The sequence below is a fragment of the Pimephales promelas genome, chromosome 3 (assembly GCF_988280905.1).
Source record: "Pimephales promelas chromosome 3, fPimPro1.hap1.1, whole genome shotgun sequence".
Lineage (NCBI taxonomy): Eukaryota > Metazoa > Chordata > Actinopteri > Cypriniformes > Leuciscidae > Pimephales > Pimephales promelas.
The window spans coordinates 23,151,075-23,176,191 of NC_142771.1; the positions used below are offsets into that span (position 1 = coordinate 23,151,075).

Consider the following 25,117-nt stretch of genomic DNA (forward strand, 5'->3'; position numbering starts at 1 on the left):
TGTGCTGCTTCATATTATTGTGAAAACATGATCAATTTTTTCGGGATTCTTTGATGAAGAGAAAGTTCAAACGAACAGCATCTCTCTTTACTGTCACGTTTTTTACAACCTTGCTCATTAAAAGTATTAATTTCTTTCAGAAAGAAAGAAAAAAAAAACACTGGCCCCAAACTTTTGAATTTATATATGAAGTAAAATGGATTGCAAACTTTATAATAAAGATGAACTAATAAATCTCCTAAATACCTCATAAATAATGATTTAATATAGGACAGCAGAAATGTTACAGTATGTGTCTAACCGTGAGTAAGAGGAACCAGGTCTTCCTCTCAGCTGGTCCAGCTCTAGCTGAAGCCTCTCCAGCTCTGCAATCAATTGATCCTGGGAGGAATAAGACATTATGATCTGATAATGTAGCCATTTAAATACAGGTCAAGTGAACAGAACCTTTGTTTAGCATTAAAGTTTAGGAATGTACCTTGTTCGCTAAGAGATCATCTTGGATCTTCTTCATGTTAGCAAGCTCCTCGGAGAGAGCATTCTGTAAACATTATAACAGGCTCTTACATTCATTTAACTATCAGACATTTTTATCTAAAGAACTTTGTGTGTTTGGGAATCAAACCCATGACAGTGGCACATTTAAAGGAGTAGTTCACTTTTCAAAAAACTTTTGCTGGTAATTTACTCACCCCCATGTCATCCAAGATGTCCATGTCTTTCTTTCTTCAGTCGAAAAGAACATTCCACCATTTTTCTCCATATAATGCACTTCAATGGGAAGTTGGGAACCAAACGGTTCAAGGTCCAAAAGAAAGCAGTTTTTCCGGTACAAACTGCGAACTGTTGAAAGGGCTTTAAACGATTCCAGACGATGAATAAGGGTCTTATCAAGCGAAACGATCGCTCATTTAAAAAAAAAAAAAAAAAAGTTCAAGTTTTATAAGCTCAAACACTCGCCTTGTTCTGTACTGTTATGCGCGTTCGTGACTCTCCTGTTCGAACTCATTCATCAAAATGAATGAATCTTTTTCCCTTTTTCCGAGGCAACTCGTTCGTTTCGTTCGTTGAATGAACCAAATGACTCGGAAAAAGATTTGTTCATTTTGATGAATGAGTTCGAACTGGAGAGTCACGAACGCGCATCACAGAAAAGAGCAAGGCGACCATTTGAGCTTATAAAACTAAAACTTTATTTATTTATTAAATGAGCGATCGTTTTGCTTTATAAGACCCTTATTCATCATCTGGAATCATTTAAAGCCCTTTGAACAGTTTACAGTTTGCACTGAAACTGTCTTTTGGACCTTGACCTGAAGTCCATTATATGAAGAAAAATGCTGGAATGATTTCATCAAAAAACTTAATTTCTTTTCGACTGAAGAAAGAAAGACATGGACATTTTGGATGACATGGGGGTGAGTAAATTATCAGCAAACGTCTTTTCAAAAGTGAACTACTCCTTTAAGATGCGTTCAGTTCATGTCGGCATTACAATAATTATAATATTTCGACTTGTATTAAGCTTTCACATCCTCACAGAACTCGTATTTATTACTTGAAAACTCTGAATGAAAATCATGGTTATGAAATATTTCCAGGTTTTCCAGAATCTTGGGAAACCTGGGCATCTTGTGTTTTTAAGAAATTATGTTGAGCTAAAAATAATTTTCCTAACTTTTAAAAATGCATCTGGAGACATACCATCTTCAATCTGTTTTTGAACACCAGAAAATGCCCCCTTACAAACACACCCAATTGTGTTTAGAGAAACCAGAAACAGACAAATTATACTTCCTTGTGATTAGTTAACTACGGTATTTGTTCAGGCATCCCACAAGTGGATTTTGAAACTATGCAGTTCTGAACATTCCTACACCAATCTAGTCATGTTTTCTGTGTTCAGAAACATGTCTTCTGTTTCTGACATTAAGCTCAAATTACATTTAGGCCATTCATCACTGATTCTCTGATGAGAAACGCATTGAACACCTGCTTTCGTGCTGGAATTATGTGGGAGCACACAAAGAGGAAGCCTGAAACTCCTATCAGGCACAAACATAATTGAGGCAACATCTGGATTTTGAGGTAAACACCAAAGACATGGTGACATGTCAAGGCTATTTTTCTGCTTTCTCTTCGTGTATGCGGCGTTGACAAAGAAATCAAATCTGAAATTGTGGAGGATCATACCTTCTCCTCCAGGGCAGCCATTCTCTCCTTCAGGTGCAGCTGAAGTCTCTCATTGGACTCAGACAGAAGCTTGTCCACCGTGTCAGAGAGACGCTTGTTGTGTTCGTCGTTCATCCGCTCCCTCTGCCTTGCCTGGGGGCAGAGAGAGAAAAAGAGAGGAAGAGGTGATGAACACAGAAAGGAGAAGGATGATGAATATTGAGTATATTGTTGACTAACAGTAAATAAAATCTATAACATCAAGGTGATGAAAGACGAGAGATCCAAGAGTAACACTATTTTGATTATTATAAAACTGGTTAGTTAAAGTCATGAATCCCATCCACTTTAATGATAGAAAAATAAGCAAAGCGCTACAAGAAACGTATTAGATCTGTTCCTTACCAGCTAGAAGTTGACATTAAATATAAACAGACTATATAAACCACTTTTTTTTAGAAAGTAAAGATGAGAAATGCTTAAAATGTTATATTTTTTTTTAATTTGTGCAATACTCAATTCTAGTCAACTTATCAAATTGGTTTCATATACTCCAAATGAATCTGTTTTTTATTTTATATATTTTTAAATATATTTAAAATTAAAGTGTATTCAAATATTTGTACATTTTTTAAGATGTTTTTAATGCAAATTGTTCGTGTATTATTTCAAAAGAAACAGGTTGTAGATGTTAACTCATGTGTATTCACACTTGACAAAATGATATATTTAGTCCTGGTTCGCAGCTTACCTAAAGATACAAGTTAAGGGTTTTTTAAAGGGTTAGTTCGCTCAAAAAAGAAAATTATGTCATAAATGACTCACCCTCATGACCTCCGTTCATCTTCAGAACACAGTTTAAGATATTTTAGATTTAGTTTTCTGTCCCTCCATTGAAAATGTATGTACGGTATACTGTCCTTATCCAGAAAGGAAATAAAGACATCATCAAAGTAGTCCATGTGACATCCGTGGGTTAGGTAAAATGTTTTGAAGCATCGAAAATACATTTTAGTCTAAAAATAACAAAAACTCCGACTTGATTCAGCATTGTATTCCCTTACGGTTCTGTTGTCAATCCACGTTGAGAGATGCTGATGACGCAAGACGCTGCTGACGTGTTATCAGTGCGCCGTTTACAGTCTGAGGTAGACGCACACTGTAAACAAAACACTCTTCGCAAACATGTCTAAGGATTTCAACACAGAGGAAGACCATATTTATTTGAACCTGAATACACTGACACAGCAGAGAATACACTGACGCAGCAGCGTCACCGCGGACTCGTGAACGCGGATTGTCAACAGAACCGGAAGAGAATACAATGCTGAATAAAGTAGTAGTTTTTGTTATTTTTGAAACAAAATGCATTTTTGACCCACGGATGTCACATGGACTACTTTGATGATGTCTTTATTTCCTTTCTGGACAAGCACAGTATACCGTGCATACATTTCAATGGACGGACAGAAAGCTCTCAGACTAAATCTAAAATATCTTAAACTGTGGTCCAAAGATGAACAGAGGTCTTACGGGCTTGAGACGACATGAGGGTGAGTCATTAAAGACATCATTTTCATTTTTGGGTGAATTAACCCTTTAAAGCAGTGCCAGGAATTCCTCAATTACACACACAAAGTCTTGTGGTATCACGTCCCATTTTTGGTTTGATTAGACGTCTTTGGTCTGTATTGCATTCATGTTTCAGTGGTGGGTCTCGCTTCGCTTGTTTGGTGTGCACCAGGGTTTAAGATTTTCACATTAATTCAAATGAACCAAACTAACAGTGCAACAGCTCATCAGAGTTTGTTATAATCGAATCAAACCTGTGTGAACACACACTTAGAAACTAATGTTGATATAATGTTTGTGAATCAAGCAAAATATACATTTTACAACCTTCAGCTCAATATTTTTAACATGCATTTATATTTTTTAATAATCCGTTACTTTTTTGTTACTCCAAAAAACTCTCCATAGTAAAAACGCCTCACTATATCTGAGCCTGACATGCTGAACAAACATAAAAAGAGAGGATGAGTCACCCTCTGTAGCTCCTGATTCTTCTCTTCCAGTTGTGCCTCCAACTGTCTCAGTCGCTCCTCAAAGTTGCCATGGCGCTCCTCAGCCTAAACAACAGAGCAAGGATAAAATACATTTTAACACAGTTTGGACCTGTTCTCCATTTGAAATGAGTTAAAAGTACATGACCACAAAGAGACAAACATATCTGAACTTGACAGCACACACCTTGTTGAGTGCCGCCACCCTCTGGGCGAGCTGAGCCTCGATCTCGGGCAGCGTCTCGGCCCTCTGGAGGGTTTGCTGCAGCTTCTGTTTAGCATCGTCCAGACGCTCCTGGAGCTGCCTGTTCTTCTCTTCACTCTGAGGAGACCGAGGGATGAGAAGAGACAGAACAATGAGACCAAGACAATAAAGAACACCATAAGGAACACATTCTCTTAAGGAGGAAAAAAAGTGTTTTCTTTTTAGTGGAGACCTGTTAAAAACACAATGGAACCTATCTTAAAATCTCAGAAGGTCACTATTGAAGCCACCAAAGAACCAAATGGAAATAATAAAGGTTAGACACAAAAATAAATCAGGTAAACAAATGTAAGGAGATCTATAACTATATCATTTAAATTAGTATGAAAGGCAAAAACATAATGTGTGTTACGTAAAACCAACATGTCTAGACATATCACAGAGCCTGGAAATTGGAAACAGATTCTAAATTCTTGTATCCACAATTACAGACCTCAAACCACAAACCTATAAAACATCAAAATAAATTCAGATAGATTTACATTACATTGACACTGATTTGTGGTTCCATTGCCAAGAATGTCTAAATCTACAGAACATCTCTATTTATTATGAATATAGAGTTGTGCATTGATTTGACAACGATTTGACAGAGAGAGGCTTCTAACGAATATAAAGATATGCAATTTAATTAAAAAAATAAATCCAAACCTTTATTCATTCAATTATTATAAATCTGAAGTCAGATTTTGAACACTGGCAAACGGTATGAGCTTGTTTATATGGATAGATCATGGAATGAAAGACAGTTAAGAAACAGATTTATTTATAAAAGTACAAAATAAATGTCAAGATTGTCATAGTTTAGGAAACACTCATCGGTGAAAAAAATAAATAATAATAATAATTGAATAAATACATTTTAAATGTTTGTTTTTTTATATCAGAATATCAATTTCCATGTTCATTTATAACCATTCAATTTTAAATGAAAATATAGCCAAACTTTCAAAAGTCTGGTGTCAGTAAGTTTTTACTTTTTAAAGAAATTAATACTTTTCTTCAGCACGGATGCATCAAATTGGTCAAAAGTTTCACGGTTTCCACAAAAATAGTAAGCGCCAAAACTGTTTCCAACATTGATAATAATAAGAAATGTTTTTAAGCACTATAAATATATCACAATATAAAATTGTGATTTTAAATAATAATAATATTTAACAGTATTAAAGTTTATACTGTAATATATCTATACTAATATAATGTAATATGTCTATACTAATATACTGTAGTATAGATATACTGTTGAACTGTATTATAAATGATATCTAATATAAACTTTTAAATTAAAATCTCTAAATTTAGCTTTTATTCAAATAAAAACATCAAGCTTTCAATGTCATTTTTAATAAAAAACTAAGAATCAGAGAATGAAGTTGGCCTTGTCGAGCTTGAATAATTTTATGGGAAAAATCCTAGCTTGTAGTTGTAGTTAGTAACAAAAATCAAGCCTGAATACTGGAGGGAGCATGACCCCCCCATAGCTGATGGTTATAGCCCTAAGGTGCTAAAATCTGAAATATTTCTTCACAGATAAAAAGTAAGAAAAGTATTGAAAGCTTTTCGAATGAAATAAAAACACAACAAAATCTTCCGGCACAAATGGTTTCCTGAGAATAACCCTCCAGAGACTGAAGATGAACACGCTGTTAAATGTTCCTTCAATAGTTACACCTTTCATGTGTGTCTGTACATGATTTTCCTTTTGTACCTGTCTGTATAAAGACTCTTTGCTGGCAAGCTCGTTCTCCAGCTTGTCTTTGATGTCATGGAGAGAGGTTGCCTCCCTCTGGGCACTGAGGTACCTACAGACAAAAACGCACGCAGTGAGGATCTGCAGGGCCCTTAATAAATCAAAACTGCAACTCAAACTGTGACTTTTGAACATGCGGACTGAGCTAATTCCCACTAAAACTCGGCGGTGTGATCTGGTCAAATCTGGTCTAGTTTACCTGCGCTCTAAGGTGGTGATTCTTTCCTCCATGTCCTCTCTTTGACACAGCGCCTGCGGTTGAGGGGGTGGAAAAAATGTAAGTTAAAAGAGAGAAAATGTCAAAAAGAATAAATACATAAGATTAACAAATTGCAGAAATAAACACACACACACACGCACACAAGATGCTCTGTCTAGACAACAGTTCTGCAGTAACTGTTCACCTCAAACGGAGCTGAGTATAAAAAGTTATTGCGAAACAAAAAACCTGTATAGAACATTACGTAATTGTTATGAGGGAGGAGGAAGAGGTGATGAAAGACAAGTCTAGCAAAAAGGACGAAAGTCCTTGGGAACTTGGGATTCTCCACTTTATGGCAGTCGAAGCAGATTACAAGCAACAAACCTACTCAAAGCAAAGGCATTCAGTTTAAATAGGACGCCAAGCCAGCATGGTAGCAAACAACAATTCTGGAAAATTCCATAACTAGCGAGTTGGTGACATGAAACGAGAGCTGTTGCCAAGTTGGCAAGTCATTGTTACCGCAGGAGAGTACGGCGTGCTTCTATTATACAGAAAATTAGACTTCTTGCATGAGGATTGTCAGATAGACAGCTGATTATTTTGTTGGCAGTTTGATTGATCTCGCTTTGGCTGACAGGCACACCCATCAACAACTAGAGCACTTTAGCGACAATTAATCACTGCGCCGTGGCAGGAACCCCTTCCAAATGGGAAAGGAGGCGGAATGACATCAAAACTATGGTTGCGTGACACAGGGCTCTTGATTTTCTTTCGAAGCTCCCTCGATGAGAACTTAACCTCCGACCCACCTCTTTCACGTCCCTCTGAAGCTTCTGATTGGCTTCCTCAGATTTAGCTAATTCCCTCCTGGCGGTAGTGAGCTGCTCCTCGATCTCTCCAACCTGCACATGGGAGACAAGGCTCAGACGTTAACTTGTGCGCATGAACAACAGAAACGAGCCAATGAAACTTGGATGCGTTCCAGCAGCCGTATCTCCCTCTGTCGTTTCTTGTTTGTTTTTTTCTTTTGCAATCTTGGAATGCGGTGCACATCCACCAGAGGGCAGCAGAATGTGACACCGTCTTGCTCAGCATCCCCTCTGATCCTGCATCTCTATGGCAACCATAGGAATGCCAGGCTAACTGGAACCTTCTCATCCAAAATGTGTCAGTGCTCAGAGTGTGTCATACTGTAGGTCTTCTCCCACCCCGTCTGTCCCGTATTTCCTTCCTGTGTCTGTGAACATTATATCTCCATCACACACATACACTTGCAAGCTCTGTTTCAAAGCCTAAGTGCCTTTGAAGGCAGTGTCCTAGTCATCACAGATCCTCATAAGTTGCTGAGTTGAAATGCTCTTCACTGGAAGGACCTCTGCCCTTCACACTAATAGTGCACTTTGTTTTCAAATAATTTAAATATCCGTAGAGTTGCCGCTAGCATGTTGCAATACTCTTCTACACATACACTTCCATTCAAGAAATTAATACTTTTATTCACCAACAATTAAATAAATTGATCAAAGTGACAGTAAAGACTAAATATTTCTATATTAAATGAATGCGGTTCTTTTGAACTTTCTATTCATTAAATAATTCTGAAGAAATTGTATTACAGTTTCAACAAATTATTAAGCAGCACCGCTGTTTTCAACTTTGATAATAATCAGAAATGTTTCTTGAACATCAAATCATCATATTAGAATGATTTCTGAAGGGTCATGTGACACTGATAGACTGGAAGCCAAAATTTCAGCTTTGACGTCACAGGAATAAATCACATTTTAAAATATATTTCAAATAAAAGTTATTTTAAATCCTAATAATACATTCAATATTATTGTTTTTACTGAATTTTTGATCAAATACATGCAGCCATTTCAAAAACATAATATTTTTATCATGAAATATGTATACAAGATATAGTAATTGATATAAAATGTATATAAAATGTATAATAAAAAAAATATGGCACTGAATAATTTTTTTTATTTCTAACGGATTCGAATTATCGCGCCTTGTCTGCCATCTTGGAATTCTTTTTTACACAGCTTGATGCAATGCATTATGGCTGAAATATTCAAACCTGCTTTTTGCTTAATTTAGCTCCAACCCCAATTAAACACACCTGAACCAGATAGTCAAAGTCTAGCCTTCCATATTAGGAACCTCCTGGCCAGTGTGTTTGAGTAGGTTGGACACACAGAATTATAAAATTGCCTTCTCTGTGAAGGATACATGTGATGTTGCTTTGGATAAATTTGCCTAGAACTTGTCTTCCTTCTGAATCATTTTGTTATCTCAGGATTGTGCCTATTATGATGTCTTAAAATGCTTCCGCTGTAGGCAGCAGTGCAGCCCTCACCTGTCTGCACATGAGTGCCAGTCTTTCTTTTAATTGTGAAAGCTCTGCTCTCTGTCTCTCTATCTCTCCCTCTCTCTGTCTGTCGATCTCGCCGTCATCCAAGATGGAGGAAGGGCCGTTCGGGAGCCGCTGTGTGAAAAACAGAGAACATGAGGAAAAGAACAGTGAAAAGATTCAATACAAGATTCAAACCGTCGCGACTCACCTCTTTTCCATTGTCCAAACCCCGCTCTCTCCTTTTAATCTGATCCCGTAAAGACAGGACCTAAGCATAACGAACAAATCTAAGCATGCAAGACCAGCGTGCCACATACAGAGAGAAAAGGGGGTACAAACGTATATCACGATCGTATGATATTTACCTCATTTGTAGACGATTCCAGCTCTTCCTCTAGAACAGCGACTCTCTCTAAAGCCACACGCAATCTCTCACGCACCTGAGGGAGAGAAGAACAATAGACAATGAATCAACAGGGAGAACCTGTCCAAAAAAAAAAATGACCTCTTTGAAGAGACACAGTTATTTCTATAGAAGTCTAGCTGTTTACACATTAATATCAGCCTTAAAAACTTCTTAATGAGTTTGTAAAGTGTAATCTGAGCATGTTCACCTGCTTCATTGATAGCTGTCTTTAAATACAATACATTGGTAATGTGGGTTACTTTTGTGATACTTTTATGGTGCTTTTAGTCATATTTGGAGCTTCAAACCAATGTGTTCTCTTCATAAGCAGGACTAACCAGCACAACACAATGACAACAGAAACTAAAATTCAGATATTTGGATTTATCGTCATTCCGACATGGCAAAGGGGTGCTGACCTTTTCATCCAGGGCTTTATGGTGTTCGAACAGGGACTTGAGGGCCTTGAGCACCTCCACCTCGCTGGAGACTCCAGCAGGAGACTGAGCCTGCCTCTTCACCACAGTCATCCTCAGGGAACGCTCGTGACGGGACACCAGACACTCCAGATGCTCCAGCAGGAGCTAGATGGCACGGGAAAGAAACAGAGAAAATCAGTTTCAATTGGGGAGACGGGGACTAGTTATTACCCATTTGTTACTAGTGAACATCTCCTAGGGTAGGATCAGATTAGGAGAGTCACATACACCACCAGTCGGTAAGATTTTTTATGTTTTTGAAAGAAGTCTCTAATGGCTGCATTTATGTGATCAGAAATAAAGTAAAAACAGTGATATTGTGATAGATTATTTAAAAAAATGTAATACATTGTTTTCTATTTTAATACATTTTAAAATGTAATTAACGTATTTAATTGTAATTTCTGTCAGGTCCACTATCGTCAAATACTATTGACAATTAGCATACAGTTTGGATTGTTGAAATGGTTCTGTTCTTATTTAGCAAATAAATAAGAAATAAATTTTTTTACTTGATTTCTTTTAAATAAATTGGGGTGGTGATGGCACAGTGGATAAGACACATGCCTTTGGTGTGAGAGACCCATGTTCGAATCGACTGTGAAACACCAATGTGTCCCTGAGCAAGACACTTAACCCCTAGATCCAGAGGCGTGCGACCTCTGACATATATAGCAATTGTAAGTCACTTTAGATAAAAGTGTCAGCTTTTTTAATTCATTCATTCATTGCGTTTTTAATTTAATTCATTCTTGCTGAAAAGTATTAATTTGCTTCCCCCCCCAAAAAAGACTTTTGAATGGTAGTGTACCAAGTGTACAAGTCTTGGCTACAGAAAAGCTACTACATATTTTTACCATTATTGCCCAGGCCAGGACAAAACATTCACTTAAGTAGTCAATATTAAAGGGTTAGTTCCCCCAAAAATAAGTCTGTGAGCTTTCTGTCCCTCCATAGATAGACTGCAACATTATTCAAGTCCCAGGAAAGTAGTAAAGACATCGTTAAAATAGTCCATGTGACTACATTGGTTACAATAATTTCTTCTCCTCCGTGTCAGTCTCTGATGCTGTTCACGTGAGCGCCAAGACCACGCGTGATGCTGACGCAGGATACGGCCAAATCTGAGACAGTGTTCTGAAGTAGTGAACAGCGTCAGAGAGTGACAAAGAAGAGAAGAAATAGTTCAATAAAGACATAGTATTCTTGTCGCTTCACAAGAGGTTGAACCACTGGAGTCACATGGACTATTTTAACAAAGTCTTTACTTCATTTCTAGGCCTTGAATAGCATTGCAGTCTATGGAGGGATCAGAAAGCTCTCGGATTTTATCAAAAATATCTTAATTTGTGTTCTGAAGATGTTTTGAGTGAACTAACCTTTAATATATTGCTATTGTGCACAAAAGGTTTACTTGTGAATTACTAGTTGTTTTTTGAAGCGAATGTTTTGTCCTGGGCAATAATGGTAAAAATATTCAGTAGCTTTTCTCTAGCGAAGACTTTAAGGTACACTACCATTCAAAAGTTTTTTTGTTTGGAACTACATGAGGGTGAGTAATTAATGACAGAATAACATTTCATTTTTGTGTGAACTAACCCTTTGAGGTAATTTGAAAAAACAACAAAGAAATTCTACTTTGTATTTTTCCATTAACAATGCAATTATTGTTGTATTTATTAAAACAAAGTATATTATTAATCAGGTTTTCTCATCTTTTTTTACATTTATCCCATAACTAACCACCAGAGACGCTGCTTCACGCCGTAACTTTGCCCTCTCATGTCGCTGTTGGACAGTGTCAACATTTTGATTATACATGTATTATTTATACACTTTTTAATGCCATATTTTGTAATATTTGCATTATTTCATTTTTTCTACGGTGGATTATTTTCCATTTTTTTAAGAGGCACTTAAAAAATGTCTCCCTTGCCTCCTGGGTGGAAACTTCCCTGCAAGAGTAGGATATTGCACCCCAGCCAAAACATTTCATCAAAAACAAACACCCTAAACAGAAAACCACAAACACACACAGGCGATATAAAGAGGATATGATGTCTGTTTCACACACACAGATTATGGTTATGGGGTTACTGACCCGTGTATTGTTCCTCTCCGCCTTGAGCTCAGCAATCTCCTCTTCTCTCTCCAGCAGCTGCTCCCGACATACATTCAGCTCTTTGGTCAACACCGCAAACTCCTGCTCACACACAAACACACACACAACAACAGAAAATGAGCTCTGTTCTGATCTTTACAGGCGTTTTACAATCAACACAAATAATCCAGAGTGTGTATCCAGTGCAGTGGTCAGCTTGAAATATATTTACAGACCACTCAAATCACACACACATAATGTAGAAAAAAACACATACACCATATACATGTCTGTCCACTATGTCTGGGCTTCAGAAAGCCTGCCCACGGACCACCCATGACTCACTGACCATCTGAGGCATTACAGTGCACAAACAACTGAAATGCACTTTCTCGATGTGGCAAGATCTCGTTTGATTCGCTGACTTCACCACATGTGGAGTGTGTCTGAAATCACACACTGTCTGAGCAGGTATTGACAACCATTAAAAAAGTAGGCCTATGTTGTATATAGTATGAATGAAATTCAGACATAATATATATCAGCCATGTTGTTACAGTCATGTGATCGACCAGCATTCACCGCCATTCATAAATCCTCTCCCGTGGCCTCATGGGATAGTAAAGTGTCCATCGCATGTGCACTTCAGTGTCTCGCCGGAAATAGCAGGTCATCGGGGTACATTTCGCCTACTGTTTTCCGAATGCAGGCAGTTTTTGCTCCAAAAAGATATCATTTTTTGTTTGTTTAAGGCCAGTTTGGCCTGTAATAGAGCAAAAAAATAAGAAATACATTTGGGGGAAAAAAGGCAAGCAGTATCAGAATTGGCCCAGTTGCTTGTAAAAAAAAATCAGACCCAGCCATGAAAAATCATGATCGATGAATTATATTTGCATTTACAAATATTTATATGTACAAGAAAAACTTTCAATGAAAGCAAGTGGTCAGCAAACTTCAAAATCTTTAAGTAAACTGAAATCATTTCCCCTTTTCCACCTCAATAACTATTATTTTTATTAAAACACAGAATAAGAATCTTGAATCAATCATGCTTAATTCGTTCAACTTCCAGTTTGAGTTAATAATGAAAGGTTTGAAAACAAGCAGCATTGTCATAATTAGAGAAATTATAGAGTATATATCTTGGCCTATATGGGGCCCTCAGGTCAAAAAGTTTGAGAACCTCTGCTTACATTTTTAAATAGTTATTTAATAAAATACTATTTATTTGTATAGTTTATATTTCTATAAATGTAACTAATGTGTATAAAACAATCCAGATAGGAAGTAGTAATTTAGTAATTTAGTAGTAATTTGTCTAAGGCTGTTAATTTGTAATAAAGTCTTACAAAATCTTGGTATCATACAGCCAAATCTTGTTTGCGTACATGTGAGACTGAATCAGAGTCTGTTACTTTTTTGCTTTTGCTGTGTGAACAGATGACAAAGTCCACATTCTGAACACTCCGATGAGCAACTCTCGGGTGTAAGGTCTTCATAGCACCATGTTGTGTAAGATGACATATGGCCTCACATGGCTGCCACTGCGAGCCTAAAGCTACACCATCTTTTTCTAGCTAAACCTATATATGACCGGGTGCCTTCATCAGGAATCACGCATGACACGCCTTCCCTGTCTTACGTAGATAGAATCGCCATGTGCATGTGGAAGCATGTATTTTGTGTATTTACTTCAATGTGCTGTAGATATTGGGTTTTTTATTAGACGATGTTGAAATAAGTGTGCGAGATCACATGGCAAACGTTCGTAAGTAAAGCACCACCAATAACTTAACCTAAAGTGAATCATATCCTGTTCAATCAAGTTAGCAAGTCTTTGGACATAAACAAAAGTAAATCTGAGCCAAATCTTTCTAACCAAACACATTCCCTCTGCAATGCAAACCAAACCCCAATCAAAAGGCATTTACCAAGCAAAACCCAATTCTAGACCAATCATGTCGCATGCTCCTTCTGAGCTCAAATTGGCCAATCATGTTCCCTTTCCGTCATGGAATGGGTTTGGTGGGTCATGTCTCCATTCATCCCATCTATATCTAACTGCCTCGCTTTTTGCCAACAAGCAAGAATGGGGGAAAGAAGCTGGATCAAGAATAAGGAGAGGAAAGGAAAAGAAGGAGGAGTAGGGGGGCTAAGCTTAGGAGTGGTATAGTGGTACACAGATGGTAACTCAGTGGGCCCATAGGACTTTGGCATTCTGGAAATGTACCTTGCTGAGATTGGACTAGAATTATGTTTGGCACAAGTATGCCAAACACAATTGCGTGATTATGTGCTGCCTTATTTCTTTCTCTCATTCAGACTCCTACAACAGTTCCACTGACACAAAGGACCTCAACAATGGATTTACATCCTCTTTTTCAGTATTTCTCAATTCGTTTTTTGTCTCATACGCCCAACACTGATGGGATGCACCGACTGAACTCTGCTTAATGTATCACTGCTCTGAATATGAGTCTGCTTATTTCAGAGTGTTTGCATATTGATTCCCCTCTTCTCTGTGGTGCTTATGTACCCCTTAAAGGTACAATATGCAGGATTTTTCACCACCAGGGGTCACTAACCTCTTACAATAACGAAGGCGTATATTAATGACGTATATTCTACATTAAGCTGAATTATGGATCTTGTCGTCAAGCTGATGGATCTTTTATGGATGAGTGAATACATTGATGTTTTTAACATGACTGGTTTGAAGCAGGGCGCGATTGCTAGATGTATACCAGTGCCACATGCAACACGAGTCCCGTAGATATAAAGGAATAAGGACATTTTATTCATCCGAACTACACGCAAGTGCTGAATTAATACTCACACAGGTCAGTTTATTAGAGGAGTTAAACTTGAGGTAACGCAGTGCTGTTTCACTTGCTATAACAGTTACATTATCACACTAAACGGCATTACAGTGTGTTGAATGTTGTTAGTTGGGTTGTGTGTTGGCTGTATGAGACTAAGCTAGATCAACATTAGAATAACATACAGATCATTTTCTAACATTTCATCATGTTGAACTAAATAACAATGATTAGTTTAATGTACATTTGCTCACCTGTCTAATAAATAAAGTAACATGCAACACTCTATCAAGTCAAAGTTAGCCGCTGATGTGGAGCTTTTGGCATCTCAAAAGATGTTGATCTTCATTTTTGTCCTCTTTTTGTCTCAAAATCTGCTTGCCATGTTAATAATAATAATAATTATTTGCCAAGTTCCATAATGTTTGAACAAAACAACAACAGTGTGAGCATCCTGCTAGGCATAACCGGCATAACCCAGTTATCAAAGTCTGCCGCCATGGTTACTATTGCAGTACGAGGTCAAACCTGGCGGAAACCGGGGGTTACATGGATTTGACGCCATTGACTGGCGACTCCTCACCCCTGCTCACACGTCCCGTTTCCTTGGTTAAAATCGCAATTTTCCCATGATTTACAAATATTTGGAAACATTTGGGATATTGTAATAATATTGTAAGTAATCAACTAAACAAAATGTCTAACATTGGCCTAGTGGTTTTTGGATATTTTACTGCCAAAATCCTACATATTGTACCTTTAAATTTCCCTTAAATACATTCTCCCAGAAAATGGGTCTCTCCGATTTCAAGCCACATGTCAGTGGCGGTTGGCTCCATGTTTGATGTTTCCAGTGCTACGTAAACTGATCATTAGTTGGTATATAAATTGTTCAATGTTTTTTACAGTTAATTATTTATTGTTTAATCAGCATTTGCAAATTGTCACACATTTGTGGGTCAGTTTTGAATTGCGACATTTCTGACTCACAAATTAATTTTTATAAGTACATTGCAGTCTCTTTAGACTGCAAAAAATGTTTTGTTCATCAGTAATTTTGTCTTACATTTTAAAACAACTGAACATTCTTAAACCAAGATTCATTTAATAGAAAAAACAAAACAAAATGACACTAGTGACACTCGAGGGCAATCCAGCCAAACATCATCACATACTCGGCTGGATTGCCCTCGAGTGTCATTAGAGGGCGCTCCATCCCAACATCGTCACATATATAGAGCATCACAGTCCCGCCCACAGCCCGTTAAAGCATTGGTGCCGAAAGTAAATTTCCCATTCATTTCTCCCATTGACATTTTGTAAAATCTATATCTTAAGAGTATTAGAGCATGTCTGAGGATAACCAGCGACGGCTGAACTCATAAGCATACAACATATCATTTCGAGTGAAAAAATGAAGAGAAAATCCTTAAAAAGTCAAGTGTACAAGCCTGTGTACATATTTTAATTTCCGAGCAAAGGAACTACTCCTCCCATAAACCACTGCGCCTCACTAAAGTTGACTGAAAGCCACCGTGAAAGAGCCTTTTGGGTGACTTCCAAATCTGACGACGGCCACGTGAAATTTTTCCTCCAGTGAATTTTACATAGTGAATGTGCAGGGAAACTCCTTTTCCTCGATTTACTGAAGCTTATATGTAAAACGCATTTGCAGCTGCATATGCTTAAACATTGAGCATCTGGCTCGCTCATAGGCTGTGCTGTGGCAACTGCACATCCAATGTCGCGGGGGTGTCTCTGAGGTGCGACCAATGAACTTAGCCCTACGTCATTACGCGATCTTCAGTCTTCACGTGCCTTCATGGGTTTTCAGACACGTTACACGATTTCCACCAATCAGATGCATCACTGTGGGATTGTTCAGGATCGTGGGTAATGAAGTACTTATCCAATAGGCCTACATCGCGAATAAAAGGCATTTATCTTAAAACACGGTTAGTGCCCCCATGAACTTTTGGCATTTATATGAGCATATACTGTACAATCACTTAGTACAGCCATAGCTGGTTTTAAGTCTACCATGTATGGTTACGTTTTAATGACTTATATCCCAAATGTCAATTTAGAAATTGTTTTGAATTTTTACTTCCAACACCGGCTGTGGGCAGGACTGTGATGCTCTATACAGATGATGAATTACCTTGCAGATTTTTTTTCTTCATTTGTAGCATAAATGTAACAAAAGGAACACACTGTACTTTGTTCAATTTTACACTGATAAAAGAAAAAACATGAATACAGTAGGAAATATGATAAATAGAGAAAACATTTATCAATGCAGTCAATCACAATATTTATGTTCAAGTTCAACTCAGTGACTCAAGCAGTATCGTGTCGTGTCTCTTCTGTGCAAAGAGCTTTTCTGGAAAGAGTGAGATGTTATGCTAAAATGTTACAGTTACACAAGAATAAAACTCAACAACCAAATTCGTAGTATCAAAGAATTTTATGAAAAATGAAATCCACATTGTATGCAGAGAAAGACTAGCTACTCTTTCTCAATTAGGTAACTCATTCGGTGTGGTTTAAAGAGTTTGGGATATTAGGAGAGACTCCTTTCTTCTGTACACACATTACTTAAAAGATTCCCTTCTGCAAATAAAGGTGGTTGCCGCTTGCAAAATATTGTGTACTTGTATGTTCTTCAGCAATATAATATGACAGACAGCCAGCAAGGATGAAAGAGAGGTAGTAAGTGACTTAAGTTGAAAAAACTGAAAGTAATAACATGTAATTGTGACATTTAAACATAACACAACTCTTCCCAAAAAGACATACATGAGTTACAGAGCTGAACAAAACTGTTTTATGATTGGCCTGACTGTAAAATGTCTCATCTGATCGTCAGAGAGTACAAACTTTGCTAAATGTATTTGTGAAAGAAAAAAAAAACATCTAAACACAAATCTAAGGTGTCTCAAATGTATAACGATTTGCAAATGCGTAATCAACAATCTATTTGTAAATATAAATATAACTCATGAACACACTTTTATATTTTGTGCATTAGGTTTAAACAATTAGCGAATCGCAAATTGTGAATATATAATTATTTTAAAACTGTTCTGATCCTAAATACACATGCAAAGCCCATAATATTACATCACCTTAAGCTGCTATGATGTCATTAAAGAGTTTAAACTCATTATTTGACCAAATCTACCAATGAAACAACCAGGGCTGTTCAAGAGTTTAAATATTGGCCAAAAAACTAAAAAAGTAGCACCCTGACATGTAAAGTTGGTTACAGAATTGTATATAATCAGTAGAACACCTTAAATTAGATCAGAGCAGAGAAAACAGTACAAGACCCGATGCAAAAAGGACTACAACAGCCCACCAGTCTGCAAGATAAATATTAGCTTGAATGTTAGCCAAATCAGACAGGTATAAATCCAGACTGTTCAATTCAGACAAAGTAAATCATACAAACCAGACACGCTTAGTTCTGACCATCTCTTTCTAGATTCTTTACATCTGTATAGATGTAATCTTACTTATACTTTATACTTCACTGGCAGTGTATCCTTCCTGAAGACATGGTTCCACTCAATGACCTGTTTTTCCAAACTATTCAGCACAGGACATTCTTAAAGGGACAGGTCACCCAAAATGAATTACTCAACCTCATGTTATTCCAAACCCACAAGACTTTTGTTAATCTTCACAACACAAATAAAGATCTTTTTGATGAAATCTGAGAATTTCTTTCCCTCCATAAACAGCTAACTGACTCTTTAACTCTTCAAAAGGTTCATAAAGAGATTGTAAAACTAATCTATATGAATTGAGCGGTTTAGTCCAACATTTTCTGAAGAGACGATCGCTTTTTATGATGAACGGATTGAATTTAGGTTTTTATTCACATAAACATTCATTACCTCACACATCAGTTGCGGTAAACAGAAGCTCAAGCATGTTCACCTGACACGCGAGAACCAATGAGGTTCATTCTCGTGTTACGCAGCACGTTTGAGCTTCAGCAAGAGGTTTGTTCTCGTGTGTCAAGCAGGTTAGGTTCAGCTTCTGTTTAATTTCACTGATCGATGTCTATATGTCAATAAAATACAAAATTCAATCTTTTCATCAAATAAAGTGATCAAATCTCTTTCTTAATTCATATATGGATTAGTTGTACGATCTCTTTATGAACTCTCAGGTGGTAGTTGAGTAGTTGTCTATGTAGGGGGAACAGAAATTCTCAGATTTCATTTAAAATATCTCTCATTTGTGTTTCAAAAATGAACTAAAGTCTTAAGGGTTTGGAACGACATGAGGGTAGGTTTTATTTTTGGGTGAACTAACCCTTTACAGGGATATTCCAAAGTCCAATACAAGTTAAAGAATATCAACCAGCCTAGTATTGTTACAATGACAGTAGTATGCAAATGAACATTACTCAGTAGTACTCTTTCTCCATGTTCCCTGCACCCAGGATATGCCCATTTATTTGTCTGCAAAAGTTTGCCGGATGCTGGGGCTTTTGTTAAAACTACAGGCTGAACTTCTGCATTTTGCCTGTCGGCTCACAGACAGTCGAATCAAAAGAGGTGCAATGCCAAAATCAAGTGCATTATGGGTGTTTTCAGTTTTTGGCAAAAGAGGACATCACAGCCCTTTTCTTATGTTTTCTCTAGTAATATATTCATATTTCTACTGCATATACACCCAAGTCCTATTAAAGCCTTGTCAGTGGTGAATTACCCAGCATTTGTGCTATGATGTTAATTGATTCTCGCAAAAGAATAATTCTGACCCTAATCTAACAAAAAATTCTGTCATTGTGATGAACTTACAATGGGAGACAACGGGCCCAGTTTTGAATAATTTGAAGCAGATATGTGAGGCTATGATTTCGTAAAAGCATGTACATCAATTCTTCTGTTAAAATGTGTGTATTATTTGAACGGTTATGTAATTCTGTTTAAATCATAATGTTATAGTCATTTTAGGGTTTATGCTGTGCGCTGTCATGGCAACAACATTGTAAAAATGGATATAACTTTACACAGAAAAGGTTTGTAATTTATTTTTTTCATACTAAAATCATGTCAACACAGATTGTCTTTGAAACGGTGAGGTTTTAATGTTAACAGATTGGCCTCGTTGTAGAAGTGCCTCACTGTTACCCAGGTTTTTGCTTTGTTTAAAAAAAAAAAAATCTGTTCTTGTGGTAACCAACATGATGCCATTCCAACAAATGCTGTGCATGCAACCTGCACTGAACCCTTGATATTTAAAAAAAAAAATTACTCCAAAGCCAAGATGATAATTTAAAACATCTCAACATGGTGCATAACATATCTTTATCATGCAATTTAAAATAAGGTTTTATAATAAACACACATATACAGAACCCCCTAAGCGTACCTGTGGCAGTGCGATGGAGAGTTGTCTCTGTAGCGAGTCCTTCTCATGACCCAGCTCTCGCAGACGTAGCTGTGCCGTGCCGAGACTGTCCTGGGTCTCTCGGAGACTCTCTAGCAGCCGCTCTCGCTCCGTCAGCATGTTCACCATTAGAGACTCCAGATTCCCAGTGCTCCCCCCCTCGTCTCCACCGCGAGCCTCTCGGCCCCCATAGCCACCACCCATGCCCCCTGCACCGCCTCCCATACCCCCACCGCCTCCGGCAGGAGAGGACGGGCCTCCGCCACCACCACCCCGCCCGTCCTCCGAGATGGTGGGCATAACCTCACACATCATCTTGAGGCCGTGAACAGGTGTGAGAGTTCGTTATCTGATAGCGTGAGGGAGGTTAAAGGTGAGTGTGTGTACGTGTTGGCCTTACAAGTTTTCAAAGAGGAATTCGCGAGAATCACAGTGAGGGACCGCAAATCTGACAGTATTGGCGTGCCAGAGAGCCTACGGCAAACAGTTAAACAACTTGTCATTCATATGCGGATGTCTAGGATGGAGTAACGTGAGGACTGTGGTAAGAATGTGTGCCGTAACAGTCTTTGTAATGTGTGTTGTGTGGAGTATTGCAGATATATTATCCGTACAGTTGATCTCTCTTACTTTTCCACTATATTTTATCCCTCAGATAGTGTCTGTTTGTTTTCACCCTCTATTCAAGCTTTCTTGGTGGGATATCCTAATTACTGTGCTCTTCTTCACGGGTGGACCAGTACTGCCAGTTTATCTGAGTGGTCTTCTTTTTGAGCTTATTATCCACTGTCTTCCTTTATTTTTCCTCAGTACTCAGGTAGATTCATGAGTTGTGTTGCTATTTCCTGAATGGCTTCAAGGCTCCTGGTTGGCTCTTAGTATGTGCTGTTCAAAATCCTTGGCTTGGGTGTGTTTGGGTTGAGCAGCAGGGTGTGGTCTCAGGTGGAACAAAAGTGGCAGGAGAAAGTTGGAGGGGAAAGTCGCTGGGTCGCAGGGACTGGATTGGGTGAAAGGAAGGGTGGACATGGAGGAGAGTCTTCTACCCAATGGGTTCGAACTTCAAGTAAAAGAGAGCTGAAGAGGGAAATAAAGGAGAGTAACATTAGCACAAATGGTCAAAGCTGGGCAAGTCATGAAGAAATCAAGCGCTATACTGTAGATCACATCCAGTGAATTCTCAATATCTCAGCAAACCAAACTTCGAAAGTAAATCTGCTGGGTTGATGTTTCATTTTCAAAGCAGTAAGTGTCCCAAATGACTTTTGATATTTTGAAATAGTGTTTTTATTGATAAACTCCGGGGATAGAAAAAAAAAGACAATAAATGGGGAGAAATTACACAATAAACAAAACCAAGTCTTCTGACAGCAAGAGGGGGTGGAAAACGTTAAGGATATCTTACTCTTGTAATTGCTGGTAAAATTGCATTGTATGTTGCAATACAAGCTGTCAGGTAACACTGGGAAAGGGCAGCATCTGTGCTGTTGGATTACTATCAGCTGTCATTTAAATCTTTAAAAACATATTGTGATTATGGACACCATGTCATATTGGAATGTGTAGATCATCCCCTACATTGTTCTTTTGAGGTTCTCCCCTTAGGTCGGAGATTCAGAGTACCTTGTTTTAAGTCCAATAGGACTAAGAACTCTATAACATGTGCAATTCTTTTGCTAAACTTATATAATTATATGACGTAGATGAGTAATAGTATAAGTTTTTTAATTAGTAGTCTGTGTTGTTTATGGGTATGTGTATGTAGGGTTTACCTGTTGTGTGACCTGTGTGTTTACCTGGCTGCAAGATAAGTTTCCCTTAGGGGACAATAAACTGAAACTGAATTAAAACACTGAATGGAAAACACTAATGCTTAAAAGTCATCTGCCAATCTTGATGGTGAATACATTTACATGCACATAACTGTAACTTCCTGATTGCGGTCCATATTCGGTGTAAGCCTTTATTCTGAAAACAGACTTTCATATGTGCCAGAGCTTTTGACATATTACTCATTTTTATAAGTAATCAGCATATGGGTGAAATAAACAAGATATGCACTTTTTTTTTTTTTCCTTGAGCCATTTATAGTCCATCATGCATTTTAGTAATTTAAATATCATTCATATCCCTAACAACAACACACAAGCTATGAATTGCAACATGTAGGTCATGAGACTCTTGCAAATATAGACCATGATGTTCTGTCCTTTGTAGGAACAGAAATAATCTCTAGTGTCTCAGCATTTTTTAGCTGTTTATTTCTAATATCCATACAAATTACCTTTGCTTGAACATATGCACATGAAAAATAATGTTTGGTAAAGGTGGATATTCTGAATATAATACAAAAATCGTATTAATAGCCTGCACAGACATACCATCTAATTCAGATTTCTAGAAACCAAAATACTGGCTTATAGTTAGGCAATGTTGCATGACCCTCATCACAATATGACCAAATTCTATTTAAACATCAGAATATTCTTGTGCATGTAAACGCACTGAGTGAGAGACATGGACTGAAATCACTTGGATTTTTCGACACAGGAGTCAGCACTAGATGGTGGCAGACACATTGGGGAGCATCAAACTAATAATAACATTGTAACCATCGGGTTTCCCCATTACAGAAATATGGGAATAGCGTGAAAGAGCGTCCTGTTACAGTAAATGTTGACACAGGAATTTGGAAGAATCAACAGAGCAGTGATTCCTCGCACATGCAGGCCACAAATCGTGCTAAATACCCCCTGTCTTGAATGTTAACGACGTCGAGGCGAATGAAGACAATGTATCAGCCTCGTTTCCGCGACTGTCATGCAGAACATTCAACTCAACACCCAATTCCATTTGTTTTGTCTCTCTGTCTGTCGGTCCATCCGTCTCTCTCTGCTTCCCTCCCTCTCTCTTCCTCCGACACACACCTATTTCAGATTCCCTTCAATATAGACAGCAGCCGTTTCTTAATACCACATCTCACCGCTTTTATTTTCCGTTCGCCCCTTTGGTAGCCTACATCTGCTTCTCTTGATAGGTTTTGTAGATCCTATAGTCATCAGGCTAATGGTTGCGCATAATATACGGAAATGAAATTCATGATGTGTAACGATCATGTAGCCGGGCAGCGCTTTTTGTGTGTCCATGGACGTTGTCGAAACGCAGGAAGGAAGAAACGGGTGTCGTTTTAAGGGAACCAGTGCGTGATTGGAAGCTGCTGATCTTGTTTAGCTATTCCGTAGCCTACTAACATGAAGAGAATGATCAAAAATAAGCACCGTTCCGTTTCGCCCAAACGACGCTCAGCATCAGAGGCTGAATGTATGTGTTGACGTATTCCTCTGCCTTTCGCTCCACCATATATATATATATATATATATATATATATATATATATATATATATATATATATATATATATATATATATATATATATATCCCATCTCTCTTCTGTCGACTGGACATGCAGTGTTGAAATGAAATGATTACAATTTAACTTCTCTTATGAATAACGCATCGTGTCATTTCTTCAAATGTTGCTATTTTATTCTCTTCCGTCCATCCTTTCGCCTCGCCCCCTCCTCCCAAGTCCTCCATCCCCCTCCTCATCTCCACAGCTGGGCGATATCACACACACAAACATGCATATATAAGAAAATACATGCGATGCTGACATGCACCGCTCACCGTTGTCATCGTCGAAGAGTAAACGCTAGACAGACATCATCATCATTTCATACCCGTCGACCCCATCGGAGCGCAGCGCTTTCGGGTGCCGAATTTGCCCAGTTATAGCCTCCCCCCTTCCCTCTTCCTCACACATGTAACGACGGCACCGAGCGAGCAAACGTTACACCTAACCACAGTCTCTCTCTATCGCTCTCTCTCTTCTCCCCTCCCTCTCTATGTAAAGGTGCTGGCTCTTAAAGAAACACTCGCGCCTGCTTCACCACAGTAATCACAGACACGAGCTTGTTGCTAGGGCTACTGCAACTGTGTGACATCATGTCTGTGAAATACACGATCCGCCACCTCACATAAGAAGATAAACGTGTAATTTTAAGAGCAATGCTTGAGCATTCATGGGCGAAAGGTCCAAATGGTCAGCTCAGGGTACCACAGTGAGAACTTGAGCAGTCTGTCCACTCACCACATCCACTCCCTCTAACGGTCACTTTCAGTATTGCGCCTCTCAAGCCATCCGCACTTGTTAGTAATTATCACCTAAGTTTTCAGATTCTCATTGCATCGTCACGAAAGTTGAGATTTTATTGGGTTTAAAACGGGTATTTATGATAATTGTGTTTTGAGTAAAACAATATTTTTATAGGCTAACGTTAATCCTTTTCGAAATCCGTCAGTCCACATGTCTGCCCCTAGTCTCGCGTAGCCAGACCTTCAGACTGACGGCTGAAGGTCTGGAATTCATAGCAGCTTTCTTTGGTCAAGGCCCGCCCATAAGGGCGTTAGACCGACATGTCAAACAACCAATTACAGTTCGTTTCGTTCAGCGTCATGTTTCGGGGCGTGGAAATGTCCCCACAACAACAGACCGGTGTGCAACAAGTCAGTCAGCAGTCACCGGAGGCGCCAACAACGCTCCGTGTTATTAAATTCACCCACGAACTCGCTCATGTCCATCTTATGTCCGCTTTGTCACACGAATGTAAGTTACGTCCCCGCCCCAGTGCGCTCACGCCTACTAAATAAACGCCTCATCTCCGGCGCCGCGCACTCGCTACATTCCCTTTAGCCTTTAGCACATCTAGTGGATGCATAACGCAAACCCAGTCAAACGTTTGACTCTGCAGTATCTTATGTGCCTTATAATCCAGTGTGCGCGACCTATATATGAATACTGAATCGGCCAGCTGCGATGTCAGCGTCTGTTTCATGTTTGTCCACAAACGCAGCTGATATCCTTCGCAATTAAGTACTTCACTTGATCTTCCATAATAGATTGTAGGGGACATACAACTACGTTTAGCTGATCTTGAGAAATGCTCATTGTCACTCACATAGGCCACTCATATAAACACAACAGTTTTTCTTCCGCAATCACACATCTGCGCTTGTTTCCCGGCGG

General features: G+C 38.4%; 1 protein-coding gene across 5 annotated transcripts in view; it reads right to left on the bottom strand.

Moving 5' to 3' along the window:
* ppfia3 (PTPRF interacting protein alpha 3) overlaps positions 1 to 23,906 on the bottom strand; it is a 39,221-nt gene extending 15,315 nt beyond the window's left edge. Inside the window, exons 1-15 of one of the 5 annotated variants that reach the window (XM_039687064.2) lie at positions 23,719 to 23,904; positions 20,017 to 21,108; positions 11,807 to 11,908; positions 9,646 to 9,810; positions 9,186 to 9,260; positions 9,029 to 9,088; positions 8,824 to 8,952; positions 7,268 to 7,360; positions 6,453 to 6,505; positions 6,212 to 6,305; positions 4,423 to 4,557; positions 4,218 to 4,301; positions 2,194 to 2,325; positions 479 to 541; positions 302 to 381 (exon numbers count right to left, since the gene is read on the bottom strand). In XM_039687064.2, coding sequence (XP_039542998.2) covers positions 302 to 381; positions 479 to 541; positions 2,194 to 2,325; positions 4,218 to 4,301; positions 4,423 to 4,557; positions 6,212 to 6,305; positions 6,453 to 6,505; positions 7,268 to 7,360; positions 8,824 to 8,952; positions 9,029 to 9,088; positions 9,186 to 9,260; positions 9,646 to 9,810; positions 11,807 to 11,908; positions 20,017 to 20,349 — 1,598 coding nt within the window. In that variant the 5' untranslated portion in view covers positions 20,350 to 21,108; positions 23,719 to 23,904. Of the gene's footprint in view, positions 1 to 301; positions 382 to 478; positions 542 to 2,193; positions 2,326 to 4,217; positions 4,302 to 4,422; positions 4,558 to 6,211; positions 6,306 to 6,452; positions 6,506 to 7,267; positions 7,361 to 8,823; positions 8,953 to 9,028; positions 9,089 to 9,185; positions 9,261 to 9,645; positions 9,811 to 11,806; positions 11,909 to 18,079; positions 18,175 to 20,016; positions 21,109 to 23,718 lie in introns of those variants that run through there. The other 4 variants (XM_089128518.1, XM_039687065.2, XM_089128516.1 and 1 more) reach the window with 4 other exon arrangements.
* Positions 23,907 to 25,117: the final 1,211 nt, after the last annotated feature.